Source organism: Notechis scutatus, chromosome 5, assembly GCF_049901735.1.
Source record: "Notechis scutatus isolate UNSWTSFEM ecotype Mainland chromosome 5, rNotScu1.2, whole genome shotgun sequence".
NCBI classification, from domain to species: Eukaryota; Metazoa; Chordata; class Lepidosauria; order Squamata; family Elapidae; genus Notechis; species Notechis scutatus.
This window is the reverse complement of record NC_142013.1, coordinates 20,335,475-20,360,702: the sequence shown is the minus strand read 5'-3', so window position 1 is coordinate 20,360,702 and position 25,228 is coordinate 20,335,475. Positions and strand designations below refer to the sequence as shown.

Below are 25,228 nucleotides of genomic sequence, written 5' to 3'. Positions count from 1 at the left end.
AAAGAAGCTGTATTTCCAAGCTGTATTTTTACAGCAGGGTTGTCATACTTGTGGCCTGCGGGCAGGATGTATCACAGCTGGCCATGCCCATGCCCGGTTTAGCAAAGGGGGAAGAAGTCATGATATGTCACATGACTATGCCGTGACAACGCAAGTTTGACACCCCTGTTTTACAGAATTGTAAATGAATCAAATATTAGCAGCCTCCCCTGTCATATGTAGTTTCCTAATTAGCAGTTGGTCTGAAAATGTACTTTGGGCATTCTATGGAACTCAGCATGGTTTGCTTCTCACTTGGGTTTGGAAGGAAGCAGTGAGCAGACTTTGTAAGTTTGATAACAAAATAACAGTGGTGAGCAAAGAAAGAAATGGTTTGTTACAAAGGAGGTTAAAATTTGACCTCTTGGATGTTGTGCATTTAAAAAATAAGAACCTCTGGTTCCACTTCAAGTACAGGTATTCTTCAAGGTAAGACCTTAAATGGAGCCTGCCCATTAGGGATGTAAGTCAAATGACTGTCACAAAATGAATTGGACTTATTTTTACAACATTTTTATGGCACTTGTTAAGTGAATCCATTTAGTCGATGTATGAACAAAAATCAGGGTTGCTGTTTGCTTAAGTTCATTAATTGACCTCTGTCATTATTAAGTGAACAAAGAGAATTTGCAGGGCTCCCCTGCAAAACACTGTTGCTCACCCATCAGACATTCATGTGCCTCAGAGCTGCAGTGACTCCAGGCATGTGCCCAGATTTAAACTGGGGTGTATGGGGGGGGGGATGAATTTTGAGAACACTGAGAAGAACCTCCAGAGGGAATCACTGCTGCCTGCCCCATCAGCTGTTCTACAAGCTCTCTACAGTAGTACAGACTAATCCTCAAAGCAAAAGCAAACAAACACAGTACAGTAGAATGCAAAGGATCTTTCTGCAAGCAATCTCAAACTACATGCAAACAAATAGTACACAGAAGGCAAAGGAACTTTACAGAACTAAAAGTGCTCCCTGTAGACGCCGGCTAATATTTCTGCTAGCAATTCCAAAATAATAATAAAGGTTTGTAAAATGTATTTACAAACAAAAATCATAACTACGATGAAAAAGAAAATTTTAAAATACTTAACAAGGCAACTATAGTACTCTTATTTGTCAAGGCAACAGCAATGAAAGAAGCAGGAGGGGCAGCAATGAGAGATTCACTCCTGTAGTCCTCCATCTGGCAGCAGTGAGAAGGAAAAAAAAGTAAGCACCTGCCACAAAGACCCTGGACCTTGATTGGTCATGTGACCAGGGGGGGGAAAGTGCCAATCATATGGGCCTCAGAAATCGCCTGTTGTAACTGTGGGTGACCAGGGCAGACAGGACTAAAAATGGCCACTGCCTCAGGAGTGACTGAATCCAGGTGACATGATTCCAGAAGCTTCTTTTTGGTTGTAATTTCAAACCCATGCCTTAAGTCCACTTTTGGAGGGCATTCATAACTTCAAACAGTCATTAAATGGCCTTTCGTACCTCAAGACTACCTATAATTAATAAATGTATGGGTGATTTCCTAAGGGTTCAGAAAAAAATAACAATTCTTAAAACAGCATAGCTTATGATCTTGGTACTTGTGTTCGCTGTAAATCTTTGATCTGTTTCTGCTGCTGCTCTCTTTATTGCATGCTCTTCAGAATTTTTTTGTAGTTTATTAAATTGATGCTTTGTGAAACAACTTTAAAAATATTTTCAGGCATTTAATAAATAGTTGTAGAAAACTAATGTACGGAATTACCTCTTTCTAGATCTGATGTGTACAATTTTATCAATTTGCTTACCAGAACATAGTGATTGGGTTTAGAAATCATACTAAGCCATTGCACAAGCCATTGAATCCTTATGTACACTTTTCCCACCAGCCTTAAAATGCATAGAGAATGATATCTCCTTGTCGAATCACCAAAGATGGATGATACATTTCCTCAAGATAAATGGACAGATCAAAAATTGAAGTACCTGAAGAGGCTGCAATGTGCCTCTCCCTGTCCTGTTTGAGTTTGAAACAGTAGCTGTGGCTGGGAGCACAGCAGAGCACTGTGAGACCAAAAGTTACATGTAGTAAAACTTGATATTATGAATATCAAAGTCTGTTAAATATTTATATCCCTCCATCCAAATTAAATTTATTTTCTTGATCTGCCATTGGATAAGCTCACTATCATAGCTTTACTGGTGGTTTTGTGTGCAAGCCCAACTGCCGCATAGTAGCCCCACCTACGAAATTAACATCCCAGAATCCAAAAGCAGGTGGGTTTCTGTGGCCATGGAGGGGCAAAGCCTAAGGACATTATTTCCTGGTGTCAGATATTGTGGGGGAAATCCAGCTAAGCTTTTGAGAGGGACTTCTGCAGTTTTCCAAAGTCAAGGTTTGCAGATATTTACTTGCAGGGTTCCTAAAACTGTACAAGTGTGATGCTTTACAGCCAATCCAGAGCACAGAAGTTTAGTGAAGTTTAAAAAAACAGTCTGAGGCAGGGGTCAAACTGGTGGTCCGCTGGCCAGATGCGTCATGTGCAGGCCATCCCCAACCCAGCTCCATGAAATGGAAAAACATTGCGAAATGTCACATGATAGCAACGTGACATGGCAAGTTTGACAGCCCTGGTCTAAGGTCTTCTTTTGTTTCTGTACTGCAAATGTAGTTCTCTTCATTGTCCCTTTTTCCTTGGGTTTCACCCCTTGGAATCCCAGAAGGTAATTTGGGGGAAGGGAAAACTGAAAAAAGGGTTATTTCCTCTAGGTCTCAACTTATCTAGCCTACCATTAACCACCATACAATGTTGAATTAATTCTTCCAAGATCTAGGGTGTGCCTTGTCATACTAATTAATCTTCAGTTAATAGGAGAGACCTGCTTAATGCTGGTTGATTGGAGGAAAATCGTTGAAGCACATCCTCCTAGCACAAACAACTGAAAATATGCGTAGTCAAATATGTGTAGTCAAGTATATGGCATTTTCCAGGTCACAATTTATTAATCTCCCAATTGGTGATTACTCTCCAGTTGGAATTATCAAAATCAGCTCTGAACATCTGCATAAAAAGTTAATAGGTATCTCATACAGTATGTTGATTTCAATGAGTAGTACTGCTCATCTGCCTGCTCTTATTTTCAAATGCCACCTTGGTCTGGTCTGTAGGGAATTCTGCCCGGCTAAACTGAATAGGGAAAGTAAGGAATTGATCTTGTCTCCTCCCTCTCTAACAACCTCTTTGGCAAATTTGCATAGGGACAGAAAATAAGTGTCTGCATAGCAGCCTATGCAAGCTGGTCCTTGTAAATCCTTGCCAAAAAACTGCATTAACTGCACTGTAGCATTATGCACACTTGTGATCTGCAGCCCTTCCTCCTGAATTTGCTCTAATGGAGCACCTCTGCCACTTGTTCTGTCAATGAGGCACCTTGAGGACAGAATTCATGTCTAGATCCTCAACACTGGACCAAATCCTTTTTAATGGAAGAAATTAAGGGAGCTTTCAAATTTAATGTCAAACATGTGAAGTTGATGAGCATAGAAAACAAAAACCGCTTATATTTCTGGAAAGAAATTGCTACTAATGTAATGGAATTCTAAAAGCCTACCAAACTGATTTTCCTGTTCTTCTGAATCTTTTTCTCGTGCTTCCCTCTTTCCTGGATTCTATAATACCTTCTGTAATGATCCTGTTTCCTCCCCTAACTCTTTTGCTCAGTGCTCTGTGTTCTCATGGTTTGTTGGTTGTTAGTTCCACCACAGAGATTCTCCTATGCAACTTCTTTGTTCCAAATGCTGTAAAATGTTTGGAGAATTGATGCTTGTAATAATATTAGAAGCAAATGGCTACCATTTTTTGAAAATTGAATTAAGCAGATCTCCATCAGCAACCTCCCCCTACGCCCCACCCCAAATATATAGTTGAGCCGAATTTCAACTTTGATTTTACAAAGCAAAATGAGCATGAACTAGGACCTTCAGCTATAATAAGTAGGAAGAAAGCTTGATATTTCAGGACTGTCAACATAAGTTCCTATGTAACTTCAGAATTTTCTTCCACAAAATATGAGGGCCAACTGGGGGTAGCTTCATGGAGGAGAAGGTCCTAGTTTACGCTACTTTTAGTTACTATGGCTGTTTATTATCTCTCATCTCTTAAACAGTATGTATGCTGATTATTAAGAAACATGATCAGAAGAATTTTCCACAGATAGCTGATTTTCCCCTATGGGATTGGAATGCTGAATTGGGTGTGCTTTTGGTCCTATCCAATAAAGCGCTCCTGTGTTTTTGATATTACAAAGAAGAAAAAAGCAGTAGCTGCAGATCCACAGTATATCTTTTTCTACATTTGTACTTTTTCACCTTGAATAACATCTGGACATATTACCTTATATTTGCTTATGATGGGTCAGTTTTTAATCTATTTTATTTGAAATATTAACACATTCTAGAAAATCAGTTTTTACAACGTGACAGGCTTGCATTTTCTTTTCAATTCAGACTGCCAATGGTGTGGCTTCCAGGGAGGAGGAGGAAATAAGTGAGCTGCAGGAGGATGACAGAGAACAATTTTCTGATCAGCTGGCCAGCATAGGCATGTTAGGAAGAATTGCTGCTGAACACTGTATACCTCTTCTTATCAGGTATAACTCCAGTCATTTGTATCCTTTGACATCGCTTTTGCTGTTTTCATTCATTGCATCTTCATTGTGGAAAAAGTAATAAACTTGTTTAATGTTTCCCTTCAGTTTGTTAGAAGACAGAGTGACAAGGCTTCATGGCCAGTTACAAAGGCATCAGCAATTAATAAGTTCAGCTGGATCAAGCTCTATTGACAATAAAATGCTTGATGACTTGTATGAGGATATTCATTGGCTTATTCTAGTCACAGGTGAGTAGAGACTTCTGCACGCAGGCAACTGAGACCATCCCATTAGAAATGGAAGTTCCTTTGTCAAATCTATTACAAATTAGCTCTTCTGTCAATTAGTGTATGTGTAGTTTACTTACATAGATGCACCCTTATTTTCACAACTCTCAAGTAAGGAAAAATGGCCTTATTAGAGTGTGGTGGTTTTCTTTAGCACATAGCAAAAAACCAAAACAAACAAAACAAAAAAACCCAAATCAGATTTGGAGATTAGGTACAAGGATCTTAGTCTTCTGGTTTGTTTCCATTGAAAAAGAAGGAAAATGCAGCACCATTCAGCAATATATTGGGATTTTTGTTGATAAGGGAGAGTAGTTTCTATAGGCACGAATTTTTTCTTATTATTTTGGCCAAGTTGGAATATTATTCAAGCAGAAACAGGAACAATTTTACCTGACATCATTGAGTTGTGGTTTCCAGTTGTCCAGTATGGCTCAGTGAATCAAATTACTAGTTTCCTTACTCTTTAATCCCTTCCGTCAAAAACCCAAAGTTACAACTTTGGAAAGATAGTCTAATTATTTTACTGTATTTGAGAACAATTGCTTGTTTCTTGAATGGGGATTGCTGTATTTAGGAAGGATTAGCATTGGTATATACAATACAGGAAACCTTAACATTTTGTTCAAGGCCTACAGAATAGGAAAAATAAATGATGACAGTTTAGAAAAAGTCCAGCTAAACTGGACTTGAGGAGATGGCTATTATGAATTAGCCCAGGCATCATTTATTTATTTATCAAATTTCTACGCCACCCATATCTCACTTAGGTGACTGGGCGACTTACAAACATCATAAAATGATATAAAAACATAACTAAAAGCTTAATGCAAAATTAAAAGCAAGGTTAATATTTACAAGTTAATTTTTTTTTAAAAAAAGTTAAGAAATTAGGAAGGCTACAGTATATTTGCTGTATTCCATTACTACAGCCAAATTTCTTTTCATCATTGACATAGCCTCCTAGATTCTTTAGACTAGTATCTGCATGAAAAATGGAAGGAAGCACAGATAGGGAGAGGTTTAAATGTATCACATGCTGTTGAGGACCCAGTAGTTATAGGCCAGGGGTGTCAAACTCGCATTGTCACGGCAGCGTTACATGACGTATCGGGATTTTTCCCCCCTTCGCTAAACCAGACAGGCCCGGGGCCAGCTCATGACGCATCTGGCCTGCAGGCCGCAAGTTTGACACCCCTGTTACAGACTATACAGGAAAGAAGTATCTTGAAACAGCATCTAATGATCTCCTTCAGTTGCCTGGGAAACAAGGGTCGTGTGAGCCCTGAAGGCCAAATTGCCTCTTAATCTTTTGGCCTCCAAGAATAAGACCTTCATCCTATTATAAACTGCTTTTCCATTAATCAGCACAAAAAACCCTCATATTTTGGCTCAGCATTTAATTCAGTTGCAACGTGTGTCAATACTTTGAACTAAAAAGAGAACTACTAACCGAATTACCATAGGGACAAATGGAAAGGTCATCAGTTACAGAGAGAAAATAAAATGTGCAGGCATAGAAATATTTAACTTGGTAATAGTATATACAACTTTTTTTTGAAATTATAGTTGATTATAAAATATGAATCTGAATCAAAAGTGTGTAATGGTTTAAGGAATACAAATACGCCTCCCAAATCTTCAAACAGTTTTGCTTTGCTCTGCAATGGGCAAACTTGAGGTACTTTGTCCAGTTCTGAGCATTAACATTTTTAAAGGATTCAGTCAAACTGGAACCAGTACAAAGAAGACATGAGGATGACCTGAGGCTTGGAAATTCAGTTCCGTGAGGAAAAAAAATGCTTACATGTTGAGAAGATACAATTGAGGAGAGTCATGATGACATTCTCCAAAAAATACAAGAAGTTTTGTTTGGTGTCATTCCAGAATGCAGGGCAGAATAATAGATTTGACTTTTAGGAAGACCAATTCCAACTGAATTTTATTTAAAAAATATCCAAACAGTAAGAAATGTTTCAGAGCAGAACTGATTTTTGAGACGGGATGGATTCCTTTTTGTTGGATGCATTCAAATAGAAGACAGCCATCTGTCTGGGATGCATTAATTAGGGTTATTGCACTGTGCACAGGATTGAACTCGGTAGTCTAAATAATCTCCATTGTTATATAATTTTATTTCTATTATTTATTTTATCATCTTGTTTGGAACATACAGGCACATTCCTGTGCAGATATCTTAACGGTCGATGTTTCCATATGATATCTCAGATCTGTGTATGTGTTCCAAACTGATGTTAAAACAATAGTCCTGTTTTACTGACATATTGGTTCACAAATACACAACCAAAGACTTTTTATTGGGGTTTTATGGAAATGATGGTCTTAATTCACATGCTATGATGTTCCATTCATGTACCTTTTGGCACATAAAATTCTTATTTTTGAGAGCCCTAATGGCCTTCAAGTGCTACTATGCTGATGATACTGCATGCTAATGCATTGGGGGATTGGAAGCACTCCAGCCATTTCCACTCTGTTGTATCTCAGGGTGTGACTATTGGGAAGATAAAGCCTGCTATTTATACACTGCCCCCAAAAATAAAGGGAATACGAAAATAAGACATCCTAGATCTGAATGAAATATTCTTATTAAATACTTTGTTCATTACATAGTTGAATGTGCTGACAACAAAATCACACAAAAATTATCAATGGAAATCAAATTTAACAACCCATGGAGGTCTGGATTTGGAGTTACACTCAAAATTAAAGTGGAAAAAAACACTACAGGCTGATCCAACTTTGATGTAATGTTCTTAAAACAAGTCAAAATGAGGCTCAGTGTGTGTGGCCTCCACGCACCTGTATGACCTCCCTACGACGCCTGGGCATGCTCCTGATGAGGTGGCAGATGGTCTCCTGAGGGATCTCCTCCCACACCTGGACTAAAGCATCCCCCAACTCCTGGACAATCTGTGGTGCAATGTGGCATTGGTGGATGGAGCGAGAATGTCCCAGATGTGCTCAATTGGATTCAGGTCTGGGGAACGGGTGGGCCAGTCCATAGAATCAATGCCTTCGTCTTGCAGGAACTGCTGACACACTCCAGCCACATGAGGTCTAGCATTGTCTTGCATTAGGAGGAACCCAGGGCCAACTGCACCAGCATATGGTCTCATAAGGGGTCTGAGGATCTCATCTCGGTACCTAATGGCAGTCAGGCTATCTCTGGCGAGCACATGGAGGGCTGTGCCCCCCCTAAAGAAATGCCACCCTATACCATTACTGACCCACTGCCAAACTGGTCATGCTGGAGGATGTTGCAGGCAGCAGAACGTTCTCCACGGCGTCTCCAGACCCTGTCACGTCTGTCACATGTGCTCAGTGTGAACCTGCTTTCATCTGTGAAGAGCACAGGGTGCCAGTGGTGAATTTGCCAATCTTGGTGTTCTCTGGCAAATGCCAAACGTCCTGCACGGTGTTGGGCTGTAAGCACAACCCCCACCTGTGAACGTCGGGCCCTCATACCACCCTCATGGAATCTGTTTCTGACCGTTTGAGCAGCCACATGCATGTTTGTGGCCCGCTGGAGGTCATTTTGCAGCGCTCTGGCAGTGCTCCTCCTGTCCCTCCTTGCACAAAGGCGGAGGTAGCGGTCCTGATGCTGGGTTGTTGCCCTCCTACGGCCTCCTCCACGTCTCCTGATGTACTGTCTCCTGGTAGCGCCTCCATGCTCTGGACACTACGCTGACAGACACAGCAAACCTTCTTGCCACACCTCGCATTGATGTGCTGTCCTGGATGAGCTGCACTACCTGAGCCACTTGTGTGTGTTGTAGACTCCGTCTCATGCTGCCACTAGAGTGAAAGCACCGCCAGCATTCAAAAGTGACCAAACCACCAGCCAGAAAGCATAGGAACTGAGAAGTGGTCTCTGGTCACCACCTGCAGAACCACTCCTTTATTGGGGATGTTTTGCTAAGTGCCTATACTTTCCACCGCTTGTCTATTCCATTTGCACAACAGCATGTGAAATTGATTGTCAATCAGTGTTGCTATCTAAGTGGACAGTTTGATTTAACAGAAGTGTGATTGACTTGGAGTTACATTGTGTTGTTTAAGTGTTCCCTTTATTTTTTTTGAGCAGTGTATATTATATTGCAAAATAAGAAGAGGTCTACTGCCTCTGGAGGAACAGACATTGCAGGCTTCATGCAGATCCATGGAAGGAGGAACAATAAAATTATTCATGTCTCCCCTCAATACATTATTTTGATCTTGAAATTTGTGTATTTCACAATCTCACTCCTTCCTCTGCATTCTTAACTATTATATATCCCCCCCAAGGAGTTAATTGGTTAGAGCTGTCACTATTACAGGAATTTTTGAAAAGGTTCCATCTAGCCTAGGCTGCAAATGCAAAAGATTCTTAAAAAGTAGCAGTGACATGATGGCCAAGACGGGAGATGGATTATTCAAAAATTATATTTGTTGTGGGATTTAAGGTGAATTTAGTTTTATTTGCTTTCTCCCTAGTAATTGTAGCTGCTTGTAGACTTTATTTTGACTTGTAGAAATCCAATACAAAACTAAACTGAATTATGTAACATAAATGCAAGTTTTTATTTAAGCATATCATAGAATTTAGTTAAATATTGATGCCAATTCTCTCAGCATCTGTTTGATGGCCCTTAAAGCAGTATTTAATTTAGGCTAGGTAACCTGAGGTCACTACTTTCTTTTTTTTTGTTTGTTTGCTTTTAATTTTAAGGCTACCTCTTAGCTAATGATACTCAGGGAGAGACTCCGCTAATACCTCCAGAAATAATGGAGTATTCCATTAAGCATTCAACTGAGGTTGACATCAATACAACGCTTCAAATTCTTGGATCTCCAGGAGAAAAGGCCTCTTCCATTCCAGGGTACAACAGAACCGATTCTGTTATTAGGTAATTTATTTAGTATTTTAATGCCAAATATTGAACCGTAAATCAGAAGTAGATAGGGCTATCATTGTAAATTATTAATCCATGATAACAATGTGAATGGCAGAACTGGTGAAAGAAAGTAGGCTTTCTGTAGAATTAAGTGTAGTGACCTAATATTGATGATTGAGGAAAAAACTTTAATAGTTAAGGTTTTTTGCTATAAGCAAACAATATGATGCACTGTGTTAAAAGTGAGATTTGGGGGGAGGGGTTTGGTGCAAAATAACATAAACATCACTTTTGGAAAACTGTGTGCCAGAGAAATGAATTACATTGCTTATTAAATGAAAATGAAATGAGTTGTTGTGAACATGTTTACAGGCATGTGACATGGGTGCATCTTTAAATCAAAATAAATAACTTATAGCAAGGCAGAAATGACTATTCAGAATGTGTTTGCCAAAACATATATTCAGTTTTGTAACCCAATATGAAGTCACAGAATGCTTTCTAAGTCACTAAAATTAACATTCTTAAATACTTTGTTGGTCTGGGTAAAAATTCAGAGACTTTGAGGAGAATGTGTTAAAGGATTTTACTCTGTTAAAAGAGGAACACCTGTTTCTAACATCTCTCGATAAGGAAGCATAGTATATTGAATTAAATTTTTAGTATCCCTCTATTTTGAAAACTTTTGTTTTATAAGAGGAAAACAATATCTTTATTAATATGCATATGGTCTCTTGTTTGCTGCAATAAAACTGCTACACTTGAGGCCATATATGGTCTGTAATATTGTAAGTGTTGGCAGCAATAAATATTTTCTGCAGATTTCTAGATCAAGTTTCTAAAAGTAAGGAGAGATGGACATAGAACTCTTAAATTTTAAGGAAATGGCAATAAGTACTTTGTTTAAAAAGATAAATTTCAGCCAGTATACCACAGACTTCAGCATTTCCAGAATACTTATAAAATTTTCATACCAGGATAGCAGGTTTTTCAGCAGTTCCTTCATGCTTAGAGGAATTGACTAAATAGAAGATATATGGTGGTTGCTACAGAGACATCTTGTAGTGATACTAAGAATAAAATTTCTGAGGTATCAAACTATCAGCCCAGCACTGCCTTCTATTGGTTAAAGCTCCCCAGGTATGTGAGTTAAAAGTCTATCCCATCTGGGCTGCCTTGGAGCATTTAAACCGTTAATTTAAATGATCATTAATTTGGTGTTTCTTTTTTGGGGAACTGTATGTGTTGCCATTGAATGGTGGCATCACTTTCCCTCTTTCCTCCAAGATACTTATTGTCCTCTGAAGAGACTGTTTTCTTTAACATGCTCCTTCACGGATTAAATCAATGCTGTGTCTTGGAAAACTTCAGCAATATTAAACTAGACTTGGGCTGAAGAATAATACTATTAATTGATATAAAATCTCAATAAAACTTTCAAATACTCTAAGCAGGCTTGTTGTATTAAGAGAATTAGTTCTTCCTGCAACAATAGCCTGAGATTTCCAAATTAAAGATTGAGGATTTTTATACTAGCCTCTAAAGTAAAGAATAGGCAGTATATGCTGTTGTTCAGTGGTGAAAGAGTGAATATGTGGAAAACTTAATGTTTTCTGCTGATAGAAATAGTGATGCTGATCGTGTCACTCAGTTATTCCCCCAAACCTTGAAAGGTTTCATGTGTTTAAGCATAAATCAACATCAGTGAGTGCTAGGTAGAAATCACGGTATCTTCAATTTTCTTCAGGTTATTGTCTTCTGTTCTAAGAGTTTCGGAAGTGGAGTCTCGAGCAATAAGAGCAGATCTTACGCACCTTCTGAGCCCGCAAATGGGAAAAGATATTGTGTGGTTCCTCAAACGGTGGGCAAAAACCTATCTCCTCGTAGATGAAAAGCTATATGACCAGGTAAAACAATTTTAAACTTGTGGACATTTTTACATTTAATTTCAAATTACCTACAGCATGAATTCCAAGATTTTGTAACAAACCGCACGAGCTTCATTGCAATGCTTAAGTAAGTATGATCTGATCTAAATGTACAGTGAAAGAGTTCTTTATAAATAATAAATAAAGATGTTCCTTATAAATAATAAAGAGGATTTAGAATAGTTTTTAGGGAATTTATATATGGGAAGAAGCATTCAAAATAGCACACCATTTTTATGATCTAAAATGATAATCTCCCCTCTCAGCTGCTTCTGCTGCATGTGTGGGCCACCTATATTCCTCTAACATTAATAGGTGCATGCATGCGGAAACATCATAATGCAGCTGCTCCCACCCTTTGGGTACCAAGGACCAGTTCCATGAAGTACGGTTTTTCTGTGGACTGGGGAGAGGGAGCATGGTTTTATATGCTGCCTGGATACCGTGCTTGCATGGATGGGGCTTCACTCACTTGCATGGCCCAGTTCCTGGAGGGCTCGAAGTGGTGCTGGTCTCTGATCTGGGGATTGGGGACTCCTGCCATAATGAATCTGTCTATTAAATCTGTTTGTGCCTTCAATTATGTTATTTCTAAGGCATTTTTGAACAAAACTGATACGTATTTTTAACTGACAATAAACAAAAGAAAGCTAAGGAGTCAGACAATGTTCTTATCAATACACCGAACTACATTCTGTGGCATTCATAAATATTAACGGTTTTTTTGTAGATAAGCTTGCCATTCAACACCGCGTTTGGTGCTGACACTGAGGGTGCCCAATGGATTGTGGGATACCTTTTAGAAAAAGTACTCAGCAATCTTGCAGTATGGAGTTCTGAGCAAGAACTTGCCAATGACACTGTGCAGCTACTGGTAACTTTGGTAGAAAGGAGAGAGAGGTAAGCCTAAAAGTTATGTTCCTAGATGAAAAAATAAATATTTTTCTAAGAATCCCATGAGAATTTCTGGACAAACCAGATGTTAGTAGACTCTGTGAACATATAAATAGTAGCTGTGAGAAATATTAGTAGTGCTGAAACAACTGCCTGGTGCCATCTATCTGGAAGGCAGATAGATGACATATTTTTATGTTTATTTTTCATTGGTTGATGTGTTAAATACAAAGTAGACATGTCAAACTTAATAAGAGTTTAAAATTCCAAACTTGTATCTTTTGAGGACAGATCACATAACCAGCATGTATCTGGGCTACATTCACAATATAGATTGCTTGCCCATGAAAAGTATGTTGTGAAGATACATGTTTGAACTACTTCAAAAGAGTTTTAGGCATGCATTGAGGAAAATGGGAAGACATTAAAATGGTTGGAAGTGCTCTTACTATCCAATAAGTTCACAAGCAAAATGATACTATTTGAACGAACTAATTGGGGGTGGATTTCCAATCATAAGTCATTACAGTTATAAATTGAGATCCCACCTGACTAGACCTAATTTTACAACATTTTTTGCAGTGGTCATTAAGCAAATACCACAGTCATAAGAGCAACCCGTTTTCCAAAACGGGCACTTGTTCCAGGCTCCTCGTAATTTCAAATGATCTTTAAAAGGCAGGTCATAAGTTAAGGACAATCTTACTTAGGGACTGGAACTCAAACTTAATTTTCAAAATGATTCTTTCTAGAAGCTTGATGAGTCTAGTGCTAAGCTACTATTATTAAGACACCATACTTATTTCCAAGGCATGGAACATGATTCTGATAACTGTTTCTGATTTGATCAACACCAAGAATTAAAAAGACAATTTGCCAAGCCTCAGTTTTACTGCTAATCTCTTCGAGAAACAGATTGCTTCATATTATTAAATAGAATTGGCAGTTCCAACGCTTATTTCTAAAATTCCTTTTAGCTTGTGCTTATGTATAAATACATATAAAACATCTGCTATAGCCAGTTCAGGTTTAAGTGAGTTCCCAAAAGAAGAATATTGTCATTAAGACATAAATTATTTTTGTCCTGTTTCTACTCATGAACAAAACAAAGGGGAATAATTCTTTGGACAACACTTATTCTAGTGCCAGTGACATACTATGTTATTAGATAAATATTTGTTTGTTAAGAATCTGTTTAAAAATTTTATCTGGGAGAAAGCTGGTTTTATTTAACTGTTGCAGGCTATTGCATTGTTATTTATTGTGTTTCAATGTTTTTCTGCAAGGGCAAATTTAGTAATTCAGTGTGAAAACTGGTGGAACTTAGCAAAACAATTTGCCAGACGGAGTCCCCCTCTTCATTTTCTATCCAGTTCAGTGCAACGTACATTAATGAAAGCCTTAGTTCTTGGGGGGTTTGCTCATATGGATGGAGATACCAAACAGCAGTACTGGACAGAAGTAAGTGCAATCTCTGCTTCAAAATTTGGGATGAGTGATATCAGAAAGTCAGAGTTTGGCATTCAGTAGTCTTGATTTGTTTTCCTTGTTGACTTAAAAAAATCCTTTAATTTATTTTGTATGGAAAAAAATTAGAGCATCAATTACCCACTAGTGTTATATTATTTGGGAGTGTGTGCATACCTTTAAGTCAGTTTTTGAGTCTAGATCAGGGGTCCCCAACCATCGGTCCGCGGAACAGGTCCTACCGGGCCGCTGGCTTGCTGGGCGCCGCCATCTTTTTTTGATGAAAAAGTGCTTCCGGTGAGCTTTTCCGGGTAGAAAGCTCACTGGAAGCACGTTTTCATCAAAAAAGATGGCGGCGCCAGCGCTTCCGGTGAGCTTTTCCGGGTAGAAAGCTCACCGGAAGCACGTTTCATCAAAAAGATGGCGGCGCCCAGCTGATGCCGGTACCGGGCCACGGCGTAAAAAGGTTGGGGATCACTGGTCTAGATGACCGCCTGAACTTATCCTTACAGTTTTCTTGACAAGGTTTTCCAGAAGTAGTTTTCCATTGCCTTCTTTCTAGGGCTGAGAGAGAATGACTGGCCCAATGTCACCCAGCTGCCTTTGGGCCTAATGCAGTCCTGGTTTCTAGCCTGATACCTTAACCACTACAATGAAGTGGTTCTCATATATCCAGTGTTACATTATTATTTGCAATGTAGTTTATTTCTTAGGTAATATAATCTATAAATTTAAGCAGTATACTGTTACTTAACTTTAAAATGAAGCAACACTTTTTGCATATCCAGAGTTAAATGAGTGCATACAAAACGTATTGGTGGTGTTTAGCTGCATACTTTCAAAATAGAATACTTTTCTATCTATTTTCTTACCATTTATTACCAGAAATTAGTTATTCAGGGATAAGGAAAGAAATCTGTTGCCAACCTTATTTTTGATTCTGGACTGGGAAATCATGGGATTATCTTGAACTGCAAAAATACTAATTCTTATAATTTGAATGCAACAATAAGTTGACTTAAATAATATATTTAAATACTTTAAAAGTCATTCTTGATATTCATGCATCACTGCTTTCATTTTTATTGTTGAAAATTGAAGTTCTAATATTGGGAATTCTGCTATCAAAAAGTGTCATAAAATTCCATGAAAAAATGTTCTGGACTTAGAATAACAAATATTAAACAATGAAATGTAACTGTAATAACTTATGTCTGACTTTCCTTTTTATTTATTTTTCCTTTTTTCATTTTGTGCTATGTCACTTAGTTATATTTACTGATTTTGCATATTTTAGAAACTTGTTTTTGCTGATACACAGAAAAACTTATTTAAAAGCAGTCCACTCATCATTTTGTCTCCACAGTTCAAGGCTGCTCCTGTCTCTACTGGGTCATCCATCTGCATCCTTTAAATCATTATTTTTCAACCTCAGCAACTTTAAGATGCATTGACCTCAACTCCCAGAAGTTGAAGTCCACATATCTTAAAAGATTCTAAAGTTGAGAGGCATTGCTTTAGAGCAGGGGTATCAAACTCAATTTCATTGCGGGCCGGATCAGTATTATGGTTGCCTTCAAAGGGCCAGGTGGGCATGGCTGGGTCGTCACATGACTGGGTGGATGTGGCCAATTCATCACTCACGTCAAGGGGCACCTGTGGTGAGCTGGAAGGGGTGATCCAGGGTGAATGCCAAAGCCTGGGGGGGGGCAGCAGAGCATCAGTGCTTGCACGCAGATGGGCAGGGTGCCTGGGGGAAATTTGAATGGTGCTAGGACATGGTGGGGGGAGGCAGCCGAACTACAAGTTCAGTTTTAGGCCACAGTCCAGGCCCAAAGGCAATGACAGTGAGGAGAGGTGAAAATGGGAAACCCCTGCCCACTTCCCCGAGGGGGCACCCGGCTGCACTCCTCAAGGCTTCTGCTGCTGCCCCCACGAGACAAAGTGAAGCAAGACCAAGCAAGGCCAGGTGTGGTGAGGAGGGTATAGGCGTGACAAGGCGTGGCTGGGAGGAGTGAGGCAGATGAGCTGTGCGTGCCCAGAAGGAGCGCCCAGCTGGGCCAGGCTGAGGCAACGGAGGCATGTCCCTCACCGCTTCCAGGGCAGCCCCGCGTGCCAGATCTAACCTTATCATAGTCCGGATCTTGCCTGTGGGCCTTGAGTTTGACACCCCTGCTTTAGAAGCTATTTTGAGAGGTTGCCTAATGTATTGTGATTCTGGAGGGTTTATCAGAGCAGTCACCTATTCTGGAGGACAGTGGATCATTAATACAAGAATATGGCTGCTGCAAGGGGAAAGTCGAATGGATCAGAAATGACCACCTTGTCCCTGTTCTTCATCTCTCTTGTTCCCCTGCTTTAGCTGCTTAACAAAGGCCATATTTTGCCTAATATATCTCTTCGGCACACAGACATGCATGTGAACACTCACACATATATAGAGAAAAAAAAACAGACTCAAACTAAAAAATTTCCCCCTTTTCCCCCCTTCATTTTATCTATAGATACGTTCCATTGCCTTCCAGGATTTAAGCATGTGATATTTCTTAATATTCCCCCTTCCTCTTCAAGGAAGCTTCTCAAAAAATGACTTTTCAAAATAGTATGAGCCGTGTGTTTAAAAATTTGGCTGCAAAAACAAAGGCTATATTCTTGAGCCAGAAACAGCTAGTTGTAAAATTTTACAATGGATAATGAGCCCTTTTGGCAAACAAAATATTATACAAAACCAGATAGGACAAGTCAACGTAAAAGAATTCCAACCATGCTTATCAGGGTTTGCTTTAAAAGACGAAAAAATGGTATGACTCCTCTACCACTCCCATAGTGAGACTCCAGAGACAACTGTTCTGTTGTGACTCAGTTTCTCCACGCATCTCTTCCACTATTGATTAAAACAATCCCACTAGCCTTATACAGTCCAATTTTGATGTGGATGCCCCAAAAGTGCTTTTTCAAAAGACAACCGGACTTTTTTAGTTTTTCTCTTTTTGTTTTCTTGAAAACCTTTCGATTCCAAGAAGTTTCTTCATTTCTGACTAAAGGAAAAAATAAATAAATAAGAAAGTTCAGTTGCCTTTGGGGGGAAAAAAACACCTTTGAGACAATCATGACCTGGATAATTAAGGATCAATCCATAGGCATTTTGATTGGACATTTACTACCTGTTAAAACACCTTGCTCTTTAAAATCAATTTGAAGGCATTCCCTCTGCTTTTGAAGTTACCTTTTAACTTGTTTTTATTCTACTTTTTAATTGTATTTTTGTGATTGTATAGCTTTTGTTTATTACCAGCCCAGAGTCAGTTAGACAGTGCAATGGGATAGTTCAGCATTTTTTTCCCCCTTTGGTTTAACGTATTAGATACGTACTGCTTTTTCAAAATGGGTATTCCTTTAGCATTATAAGGTATTTGGCAGTATATGTTTTATATATACTATTCAAACAAGAAATTATTTATTTATTTACTTATTTATTTATCATATTTGGAAACTGCCTATCTCCCGCACAGAGGGATTTTAGTAAAAGGCGATTTGCCAACTTATTTAGAACTGCCTCCATGATCAATCTTAAACTTCCTCTAAGTTGTGTTATATACAAAAAATACTATTATTCAAGATAAGTATTTACATGAAAATTCTTTAGGTCAAACTAATTCTGTCTGCAGCTATAGCTTTCTGCAGGATAGCTACTGTATACTTCTCTTTATTTGTGTTTTCAAGGTTCTTCAGCCACTGCAACAACGATTCTTAAATGTGATAAACCAAGAAAACTTCCAACAAATCTGCCAGGAGGAGGAGGTGAAGCAGGAAATCACTGCCACCTTAGAAGCACTTTGTGGTATTGCTGAAGCTACCCAGATAGACAATGTAGCAATTCTCTTTAATTTTCTGATGGACTTTCTTACAAATTGCATTGGACTAATGGAGGTGTACAAGAATACACCAGAGACGGTTAACCTCATTATAGAAGTTTTTGTTGAAGTTGCACATAAACAAATATGCTATCTTGGAGAGGTAAATAAATTTAAAAATATATTCTAAATATAGGATATATGCTGTACATATCTGTACAGTGATATCAATTTCTTTTCACGCCCTTAAAGCTTTTCTTTTTAATATTTTATTTCTAATAAAAGAAATCATTGAGCTCTGTAAATTGAAGCATTTTCATATTTTGGAAAAATATTTTGAAGAGCTTGGAATTTCTAAATATTTTTAGTAGTATCAGTTAGGTTGAATTAAAACTGAGAGTTGATGATTCGCGATATGATGTATTTGTTTCTTTTGGAATATTTTCCTTCACCATTGTGCTGATTTGTCCATTTGGAGAGGGTTTGGGCTAGATATTATTTAGGTCTCATGCCTTGCTTGCATTACTTTATGATCTACCTGTGTTGTGGGGCTGTGTGCTATCAGATAATGGAGAGTATGACCATGTCTAGAAGACAGGCAGTTCTTGACTTATAACCATTTGTTTATAGTGATCATTCAAAGTTATAACGGCATTGAAAAAGTGACTTATGACTGTTTTTCATACTTATAGCCGTTGCAGTAATTACCATGGTCATGTGATCAAAATTTAGATGCTTGGCAACTGGCTCATATTTATGATGGTTGCAGTGTCCTAGGGTCATGTGATCATCTTTTGTGACCTTCTGACAAGCAATGGGAAGCCAGATTCACTTTATAACCATGTTACTAACTTAACCATTGCAGTGATTCACTTAACAACTGTGGCAAGAAAGATAATAAACTGAGGCAAATCTCACTTAACAACAGAAATTTTCAACTCAATTGTGGTCGTAAGTTAAGGACTACCTGTACAGGCTCTCATCAACAGAATACTTACTGCCTCAGAAGCTGTAACCTAGAAGGTATATGCCCCAATGTTAACTGTTAAAGATACATTGGATGCTTACCTACCTTTTTTTTTTTTTTTAGGAGCCACTAGGCTCCTAAAAACAGAAAAATTAATAATACCAAGAGATAGAATTTCTTACAAAAAGGAGTGCTGCAGTGGCCTAGAGGTAGAGTTCTCACCTCACAATCAGGAGGCTGTGAGTTCAATCCTAGGTAGAGGTAAATATTTCTCTCTGAGGATATATCTGCTGAACAAAACTCTGCATTGGCAACAGGAAGGCATCTGGCCAATAAATACTCTGCTAGCTCCATTCAGTTGCCCAGACTCCACTCCACAAGGGATTATGGGATAGTTAAAAGAAGAAGAAGATGATGATGATGATAGAATTTTCTACAAAATGTTATTAACTATACAATGGAAATTCCACACTGCTTAAATGTATGCCTCACAATGTGATTTACTCTGCTGGAGAGTAATCCTTTCAAGCAATAGGATTAATAATTGTTATTTTATAGTTTTAAACCCTTGCTATAAATGGAGTATATTCCGCTTAGTATCAGTTGCAACCGAAGTGGTTTCAAGGCCTGAGTAATAAGTACATTCTAGCAAGTGTATATCCTTCATTGAACCTTCTTTTGGTTTTTCTTTTTTTTTTCTTTTGCAGTCTAAAGCCATGAATTTATATGAAGCTTGTCTGACCCTTCTTCAAGTATATTCCAAGAATAATTTAGGTAGACAACGAATAGATGTTACAGCAGAAGAGGACCAATACCAGGATCTTCTTCTCATTATGGAGCTTCTCACAAACCTACTTTCAAAAGAATTTATAGATTTCAGTGATACGGGTAGGGGGAACTTTAGAATGAAAATAAAATGGGTGAAACTTAAAGAGCGCTTTATCTCCTGACACCAATGTGTAATGGACAAATAACAGAGCTCTGTTGATTGGTCTCTTAAATTTCAGGGTTAAAATGCACTGATGCATTTATTCAAACAGTTTTTGATGTTTTCCTGTTTGGTTCTTCAGTGACTTTCAATTTTTATTTTCCAACCTTTTATTGCCTTTCCTGATTTTTATATAGTTTGTTTTTTTACAGAATGCTTAAACTAATGGAGAATTTAAGCAACTAGTTGAGAAATGTGGGCACTCAAATAACTCTTTAAAAAGTAATTTTTATATATATAAACATTTTAATGTTAATTAGTGGCATTAATAAATATTACTAATTATAGAGTATAGATACAGGTGGTCCTCGATTTATGATTTACAGATCCCTCCAAAAGCTACTTACAACTTGGTTCTGAAATTACGGCAGCTGTAGTCATTCACCCTTGACCACGGGGGATGTACAGCCTATCTCCCGAAGGGAGAGGTGTGGGGCCCAGTGGCTTGGGAAGCAGGCCCAAGGCCTGTGGCAAGCTGAGGAACAGAAAGTGGAGTATGGGATGCCTCAAAGTGGAGGAGACCTGAAGCAGGACCTGTTCTTTTGACAGCATCAGGAAGAGCAGGAATGTGGGGGGGGGTGTCATGAGGTGATCATGTGGGCATTTCACTTACTGGCTGTTATGACTTCCAACCAGGGATGTACAGGATGTACTGCGGGGGAGCCTGCCTATCTCCCGAAGGGTGGGAGGGTGTGGGGCCCAGTGGTTTGGGAAGCAGACCCAAGGCCTGTGGCGACGCTGAGGAGCAGGAAGTGCGAGTATGGGATTCCTCAAAGTGGGGGAGACCTGTTCTTTTGACAATATCAGGAAGAGCAGGAATGGGAGAGATGTCATGAGGTGATCATGTGAGCAGTTCAGTTACTAGCTGTTATGACTTCCAACCTGTTGGGGAGATGGGCAGCATATAAATTTAAAGGAAGGAAGGAAGGACAGATTCCATTACAGTTGATGGTTGAAGACTACCTATATTGGTAAACCTGGTTTTGTCTGTTTATAATACAGTGGAACCTCAGGTTGCATACACTTCTGTTTGTGACCAAATCAGGTGATGATCAGAATTTTTGGCAAAGTTTTGTTTTTGGTCACGAGCACATCTTCGGGTGGCAACCAGACACAGCCATGGCAATTTCCCCTTTGGCACCATTTTTTTTGTCCATGCATGCGCAGATGGTCGTGCTTCCGGTCATGACCAAATCGGGTTGCAACAGTAGTCCTGGAACGGATTACGGTCGCAACCTGAGGTTTCACTGTATATGAGCCATTCCCCAAGCAGATAATTATTCATTGTAAGCACAGTTTTTCATTGAATTTTATATTCATTTATCAGCCAAATCTTTGTGGTTAATAAGATTACTGCTTGGGTTTTTTACCTTGTACATTTTGAACTATAAGAAGGTACATTTAATTAGAAGTGAAGCAGATCATTAGTGAATCATCGCTTTAAAATATATTAAAGTGGTCTGCCTTATGACAATCTAAATTTGAAAAGTTTGAAAATAGTAATATATCTTATAATTGTATGTCTAGAGAGGTTCATTAATTTTGGCTATAGTAGATTACAAAATATATTTTATAATTTTTGTTAGAATTTCAGATGTTTTTTTAAACTTAAAATTGATTTCCTATTTTTCTTGATGAATGTCTGAGTTTTTTATCCACCTTAGAATCTAAAGAAGAATAAGAAAAAAGCACATATAATTTAAATATACTTCCCTGTGCTGTTTAGTTTTTCTAAAGGAAATGTTTTTAAGATCAACTGCAGAAGGCAAAATTACCTTACTGGGATTCAAGCACTGCATTCCAATTACTTTAATTAATAATTTATGAAAGATTTCATGCTCCCTAATGACATATGAAGTTCTAAGCTTGGAGTTCACAAAATATTTGCAGACAGTTGAATTTCTTCTTATATTCCTATATTTCTCCCCTCTTCCTCATATTTTTAGATGAAGTATTTAGGGGACATGAACCCGGGCAAGCAACAAACAGATCCGTATCGGCAGCAGATGTTGTCTTATATGGAGTGAACCTAATCCTGCCTTTAATGTCCCAAGATTTGTTAAAGGTATGCACAGTACCATGCAGGGTTGCAGAAAGAGATGGGGAATTTTGACCGTTCGTCCCAAAATTGTAATCATAATACTGTGTCTCTAAATATGATTTTCTACTACTACCAGTACTTTCATGGCTGACTGAAAATGGCCACTGGCACTAACTCAGAACTTCAGCCAAGCTCGTGCCCTCCTTTAAACAGCCTTTTAAACCTAGTACTGTCTAAATGTGTTAATAGTACCATCTGTGGAATAGCTTGGTATTGGCGGAGTTAGTGTAATGAAGCAGTTAATTCCTTGAAACCAAAGAACTTAACAAATCATTATGAAATAACATATATAGTATCTCTCTCAGGTTAAATTTTTCAGAAGTCTTTAATTGCAAATCAGCTTCACCAGAGTTTATCACAATAAGTGAGCTATGGTTTCAACAATGGGCCATGAATTACAAAAATATGTCAGCTTTAATTCTGTATTGACCTCAAAAACCTAGGACTATATAAGGTATTGCAAATTGTGAAATATACAAAACTAGTAACCCTTGATTTTGAATGCCTGATATTTTGTTTTCTTGAAATATAATTATTAAGAAGCCTCTTTAACATGAACTTGTTTACTTTTTTTCCATCCATAGTTTCCATCGCTATGTAATCAGTACTACAAACTAATCACTTTTATTTGTGAAATATTTCCTGAGAAAATTCCACAACTTCCAGAAGACTTGTTTAAAAGCCTTATGTATTCATTAGAATTGGGGATGACATCGTATCCTTTAAGATCTTTTGGGGGAGCAGAGAAAGGACTTATTCAGTTGATCTCTTTATTTTTCTCTCTTTAAATTATTACTTTATTGTATACTTGATATATACCTTTTAAGTATATGCCTTGAGAATGTCAAGAATTTCAGTTGTTGATTACTTACCTGAACATTTGCATTGTGTTGTTTTTTTGTTATCAAAGTTATTTTATGTGAGGGAATCCACATATTTATTATTTTATTTTGGCAGAGAGTTTAATATAATATTTCTCAAGTTCTGCATACTCTTTGCTTGAAGTAACTTATCTTTATAATGAGAAGCAGTTATACATTTATTGAAACATTCCCATGCTGTCACCGGTAAGAACTAATAGACATGTGCACCAGATTATTTAAGCCTGTTGTTAGAGTATTCTAGAATTTAGAATTCCCTGATAGGAAAAATGAAACCACTTTTATAATTTTGCAGGGATGGAATCTGTTGTCCTTATAACAGTTTCTAGATTCAATAACATTTTAATGCAAAAATATTTAGATATTCTGTGCTTCTTGCTCATTTGCTACAAATTGTTGTAGCTCTCTACACTTGATTATTTGTCTCATCCCTAAATTCTCCCTCTTTCCTTTCCTTAGTTACATTTGATTGAAACAGAAATGCAATAAGAGCTATTTCTAAAAAGAAATAACGGAGGAGGAACCAATTTCAACCACTTCGTGATAATCTTAGCTTGAAATATATAGGAAAATGGCAGTTTTTAACTTCTGTTTACTGTTTTCCTCTTGTACTGTATAATTTCCAAATACCCCTCAAAGGAAAAATATATTTCTTGACTTTGAGTAATCAGAATGAGTTCAGATGTTTGCCAGCTCTGCTTAGAAGCTCTAACGCCATTAGCAGAACAATGTGCAAAAACACAGGAATCAGAATCATCCCTCTTTTTAGCAACAAGACACTTTCTTAAGGTAAGAGACATCATTCCATATATTATTGTCTAATATTTTGGCTTGGATTTCAGCAAAGCATAAAAACCATCCTCTAATAGCAATAGCAGTGCTTTACAGCCCTCTCTAAGTGGTTTACAGAGTCAGTGTCAACTCATAAATTTGAATTTAATTTACGGAATACAAAGAACCCTTTTCCAACAGTGACCACAATATGATTGACTTTTGTCTCAACATATGCCCACACAAAAATCATCATAATGACATAAGTCCCAATTATAACTTCAAAAAAGGCAACTATGATCTTATAGACAACGATCTCTCATCCCTTGATTGGCAATCTCTATTCACTGGATGCAATACTGTTGAAGACCATTAGAACATATTTTTACTTGAAGTCAAAAGAGTCATCAAACTATATGTACCAATAACAACTCCCAAAACAAAACAAAAAACAGATTACCCATAACAATAAAGAAACTTCAATCCAAAAAGAGATCACTCTGGCGGAAAAACAAATCTGGTCATGTTGCCAACTTCAAAAGCTGATACAAAAATTTATGCCACCAGATAAAGACTGAATGCACCAATTATCACATTAAACAAGAGGAAAACCTTCTACGCACCAATTCCACCCGCGCTTTTTACAATTTTGTAAACAACAAACTAAAAGACTCAAGGTCCATCCCACCCCTGATAGGACCTAATGGAAAAGAATGCAATGACGACACCATTAAAGCCAACATCTTTAACACATTCTTTGGCTCAGTATTTGTAAACAGCAATGGATCATGCCCAGTCGAACCACAGACAACTACAATGATCTAATAAATATCGATTTTACAGAAGACAATATTGAAAAAGCACTACGCAATCTAAAACCATCTCTATCTATTGGACTGGACGGAATATGTGCCTACTTCTTAAAAAAGCTATCCACTGCCATAGCAGAACCTCTAAGCATAATCTTTGAAAAATCTTTCAGGACTAACTCCTTGCCTAACCTATGGTCACAAGCCACAACCCATCTTCAAAAAGGGAGACCCCAGCCTAGTTGAAAGTTACAGACCAATCTCCTTATGCTGCGTCACCTGTAAAGTCATGGAATCAATTATTAACCAATCCATTATCCTCCACTTAGAGACAAACAACCTACTCTCGAATAAACAATTTGGTTTCAGAAAAAAACTATCCTGTAATCTGTATCTCTTACACTGCAAAAACATATGGACTACACAACTTGATCAGGGCAAAACAATAGATGCAATCTACATAGACTTCTGTAAAGCCTTTGATTCAGTGGTACACGACAAACTACTCCTAAAACTAAAATCTTACGGTATCTCTGGACAACTGCATAACTGGATAGAAGCATTCCTGTCAAACAGACAACAAATGGTCAAAATTGGGAGTGTCCTATCAAATTCTGTACCTGTCAATAGTGGTGTCCCCCAAGGCAGTGTTCTAGGACCAACTCTCTTCATACTCTACATAAATGACCTCTGTGATCATATTAAGAGCAACTGCATTCTCTT

The 25,228-nt window shown here is 38.0% G+C and overlaps 1 protein-coding gene and 1 long non-coding RNA gene across 2 annotated transcripts in view; one reads left to right on the top strand and one right to left on the bottom strand.

Annotated features, from left to right (window-relative positions):
- The window catches only part of LOC148130387 (uncharacterized), a 60,345-nt gene that overhangs the window by 2,745 nt on the left and 32,372 nt on the right, over positions 1-25,228 (bottom strand). The gene's annotated exons all lie outside the window — the stretch shown is intronic.
- Positions 1-25,228, top strand: part of XPO4 (exportin 4) — a 78,712-nt gene that overhangs the window by 46,429 nt on the left and 7,055 nt on the right. The window contains exons 11-21 of the mRNA XM_026675073.2: positions 4,518-4,660; positions 4,766-4,908; positions 9,680-9,857; positions 11,593-11,752; positions 12,504-12,673; positions 13,954-14,128; positions 17,858-18,151; positions 19,663-19,843; positions 21,890-22,008; positions 22,629-22,759; positions 23,597-23,714. Coding sequence (XP_026530858.1) covers positions 4,518-4,660; positions 4,766-4,908; positions 9,680-9,857; positions 11,593-11,752; positions 12,504-12,673; positions 13,954-14,128; positions 17,858-18,151; positions 19,663-19,843; positions 21,890-22,008; positions 22,629-22,759; positions 23,597-23,714 — 1,812 coding nt within the window. The remainder of the gene's footprint in view (positions 1-4,517; positions 4,661-4,765; positions 4,909-9,679; positions 9,858-11,592; positions 11,753-12,503; positions 12,674-13,953; positions 14,129-17,857; positions 18,152-19,662; positions 19,844-21,889; positions 22,009-22,628; positions 22,760-23,596; positions 23,715-25,228) is intronic.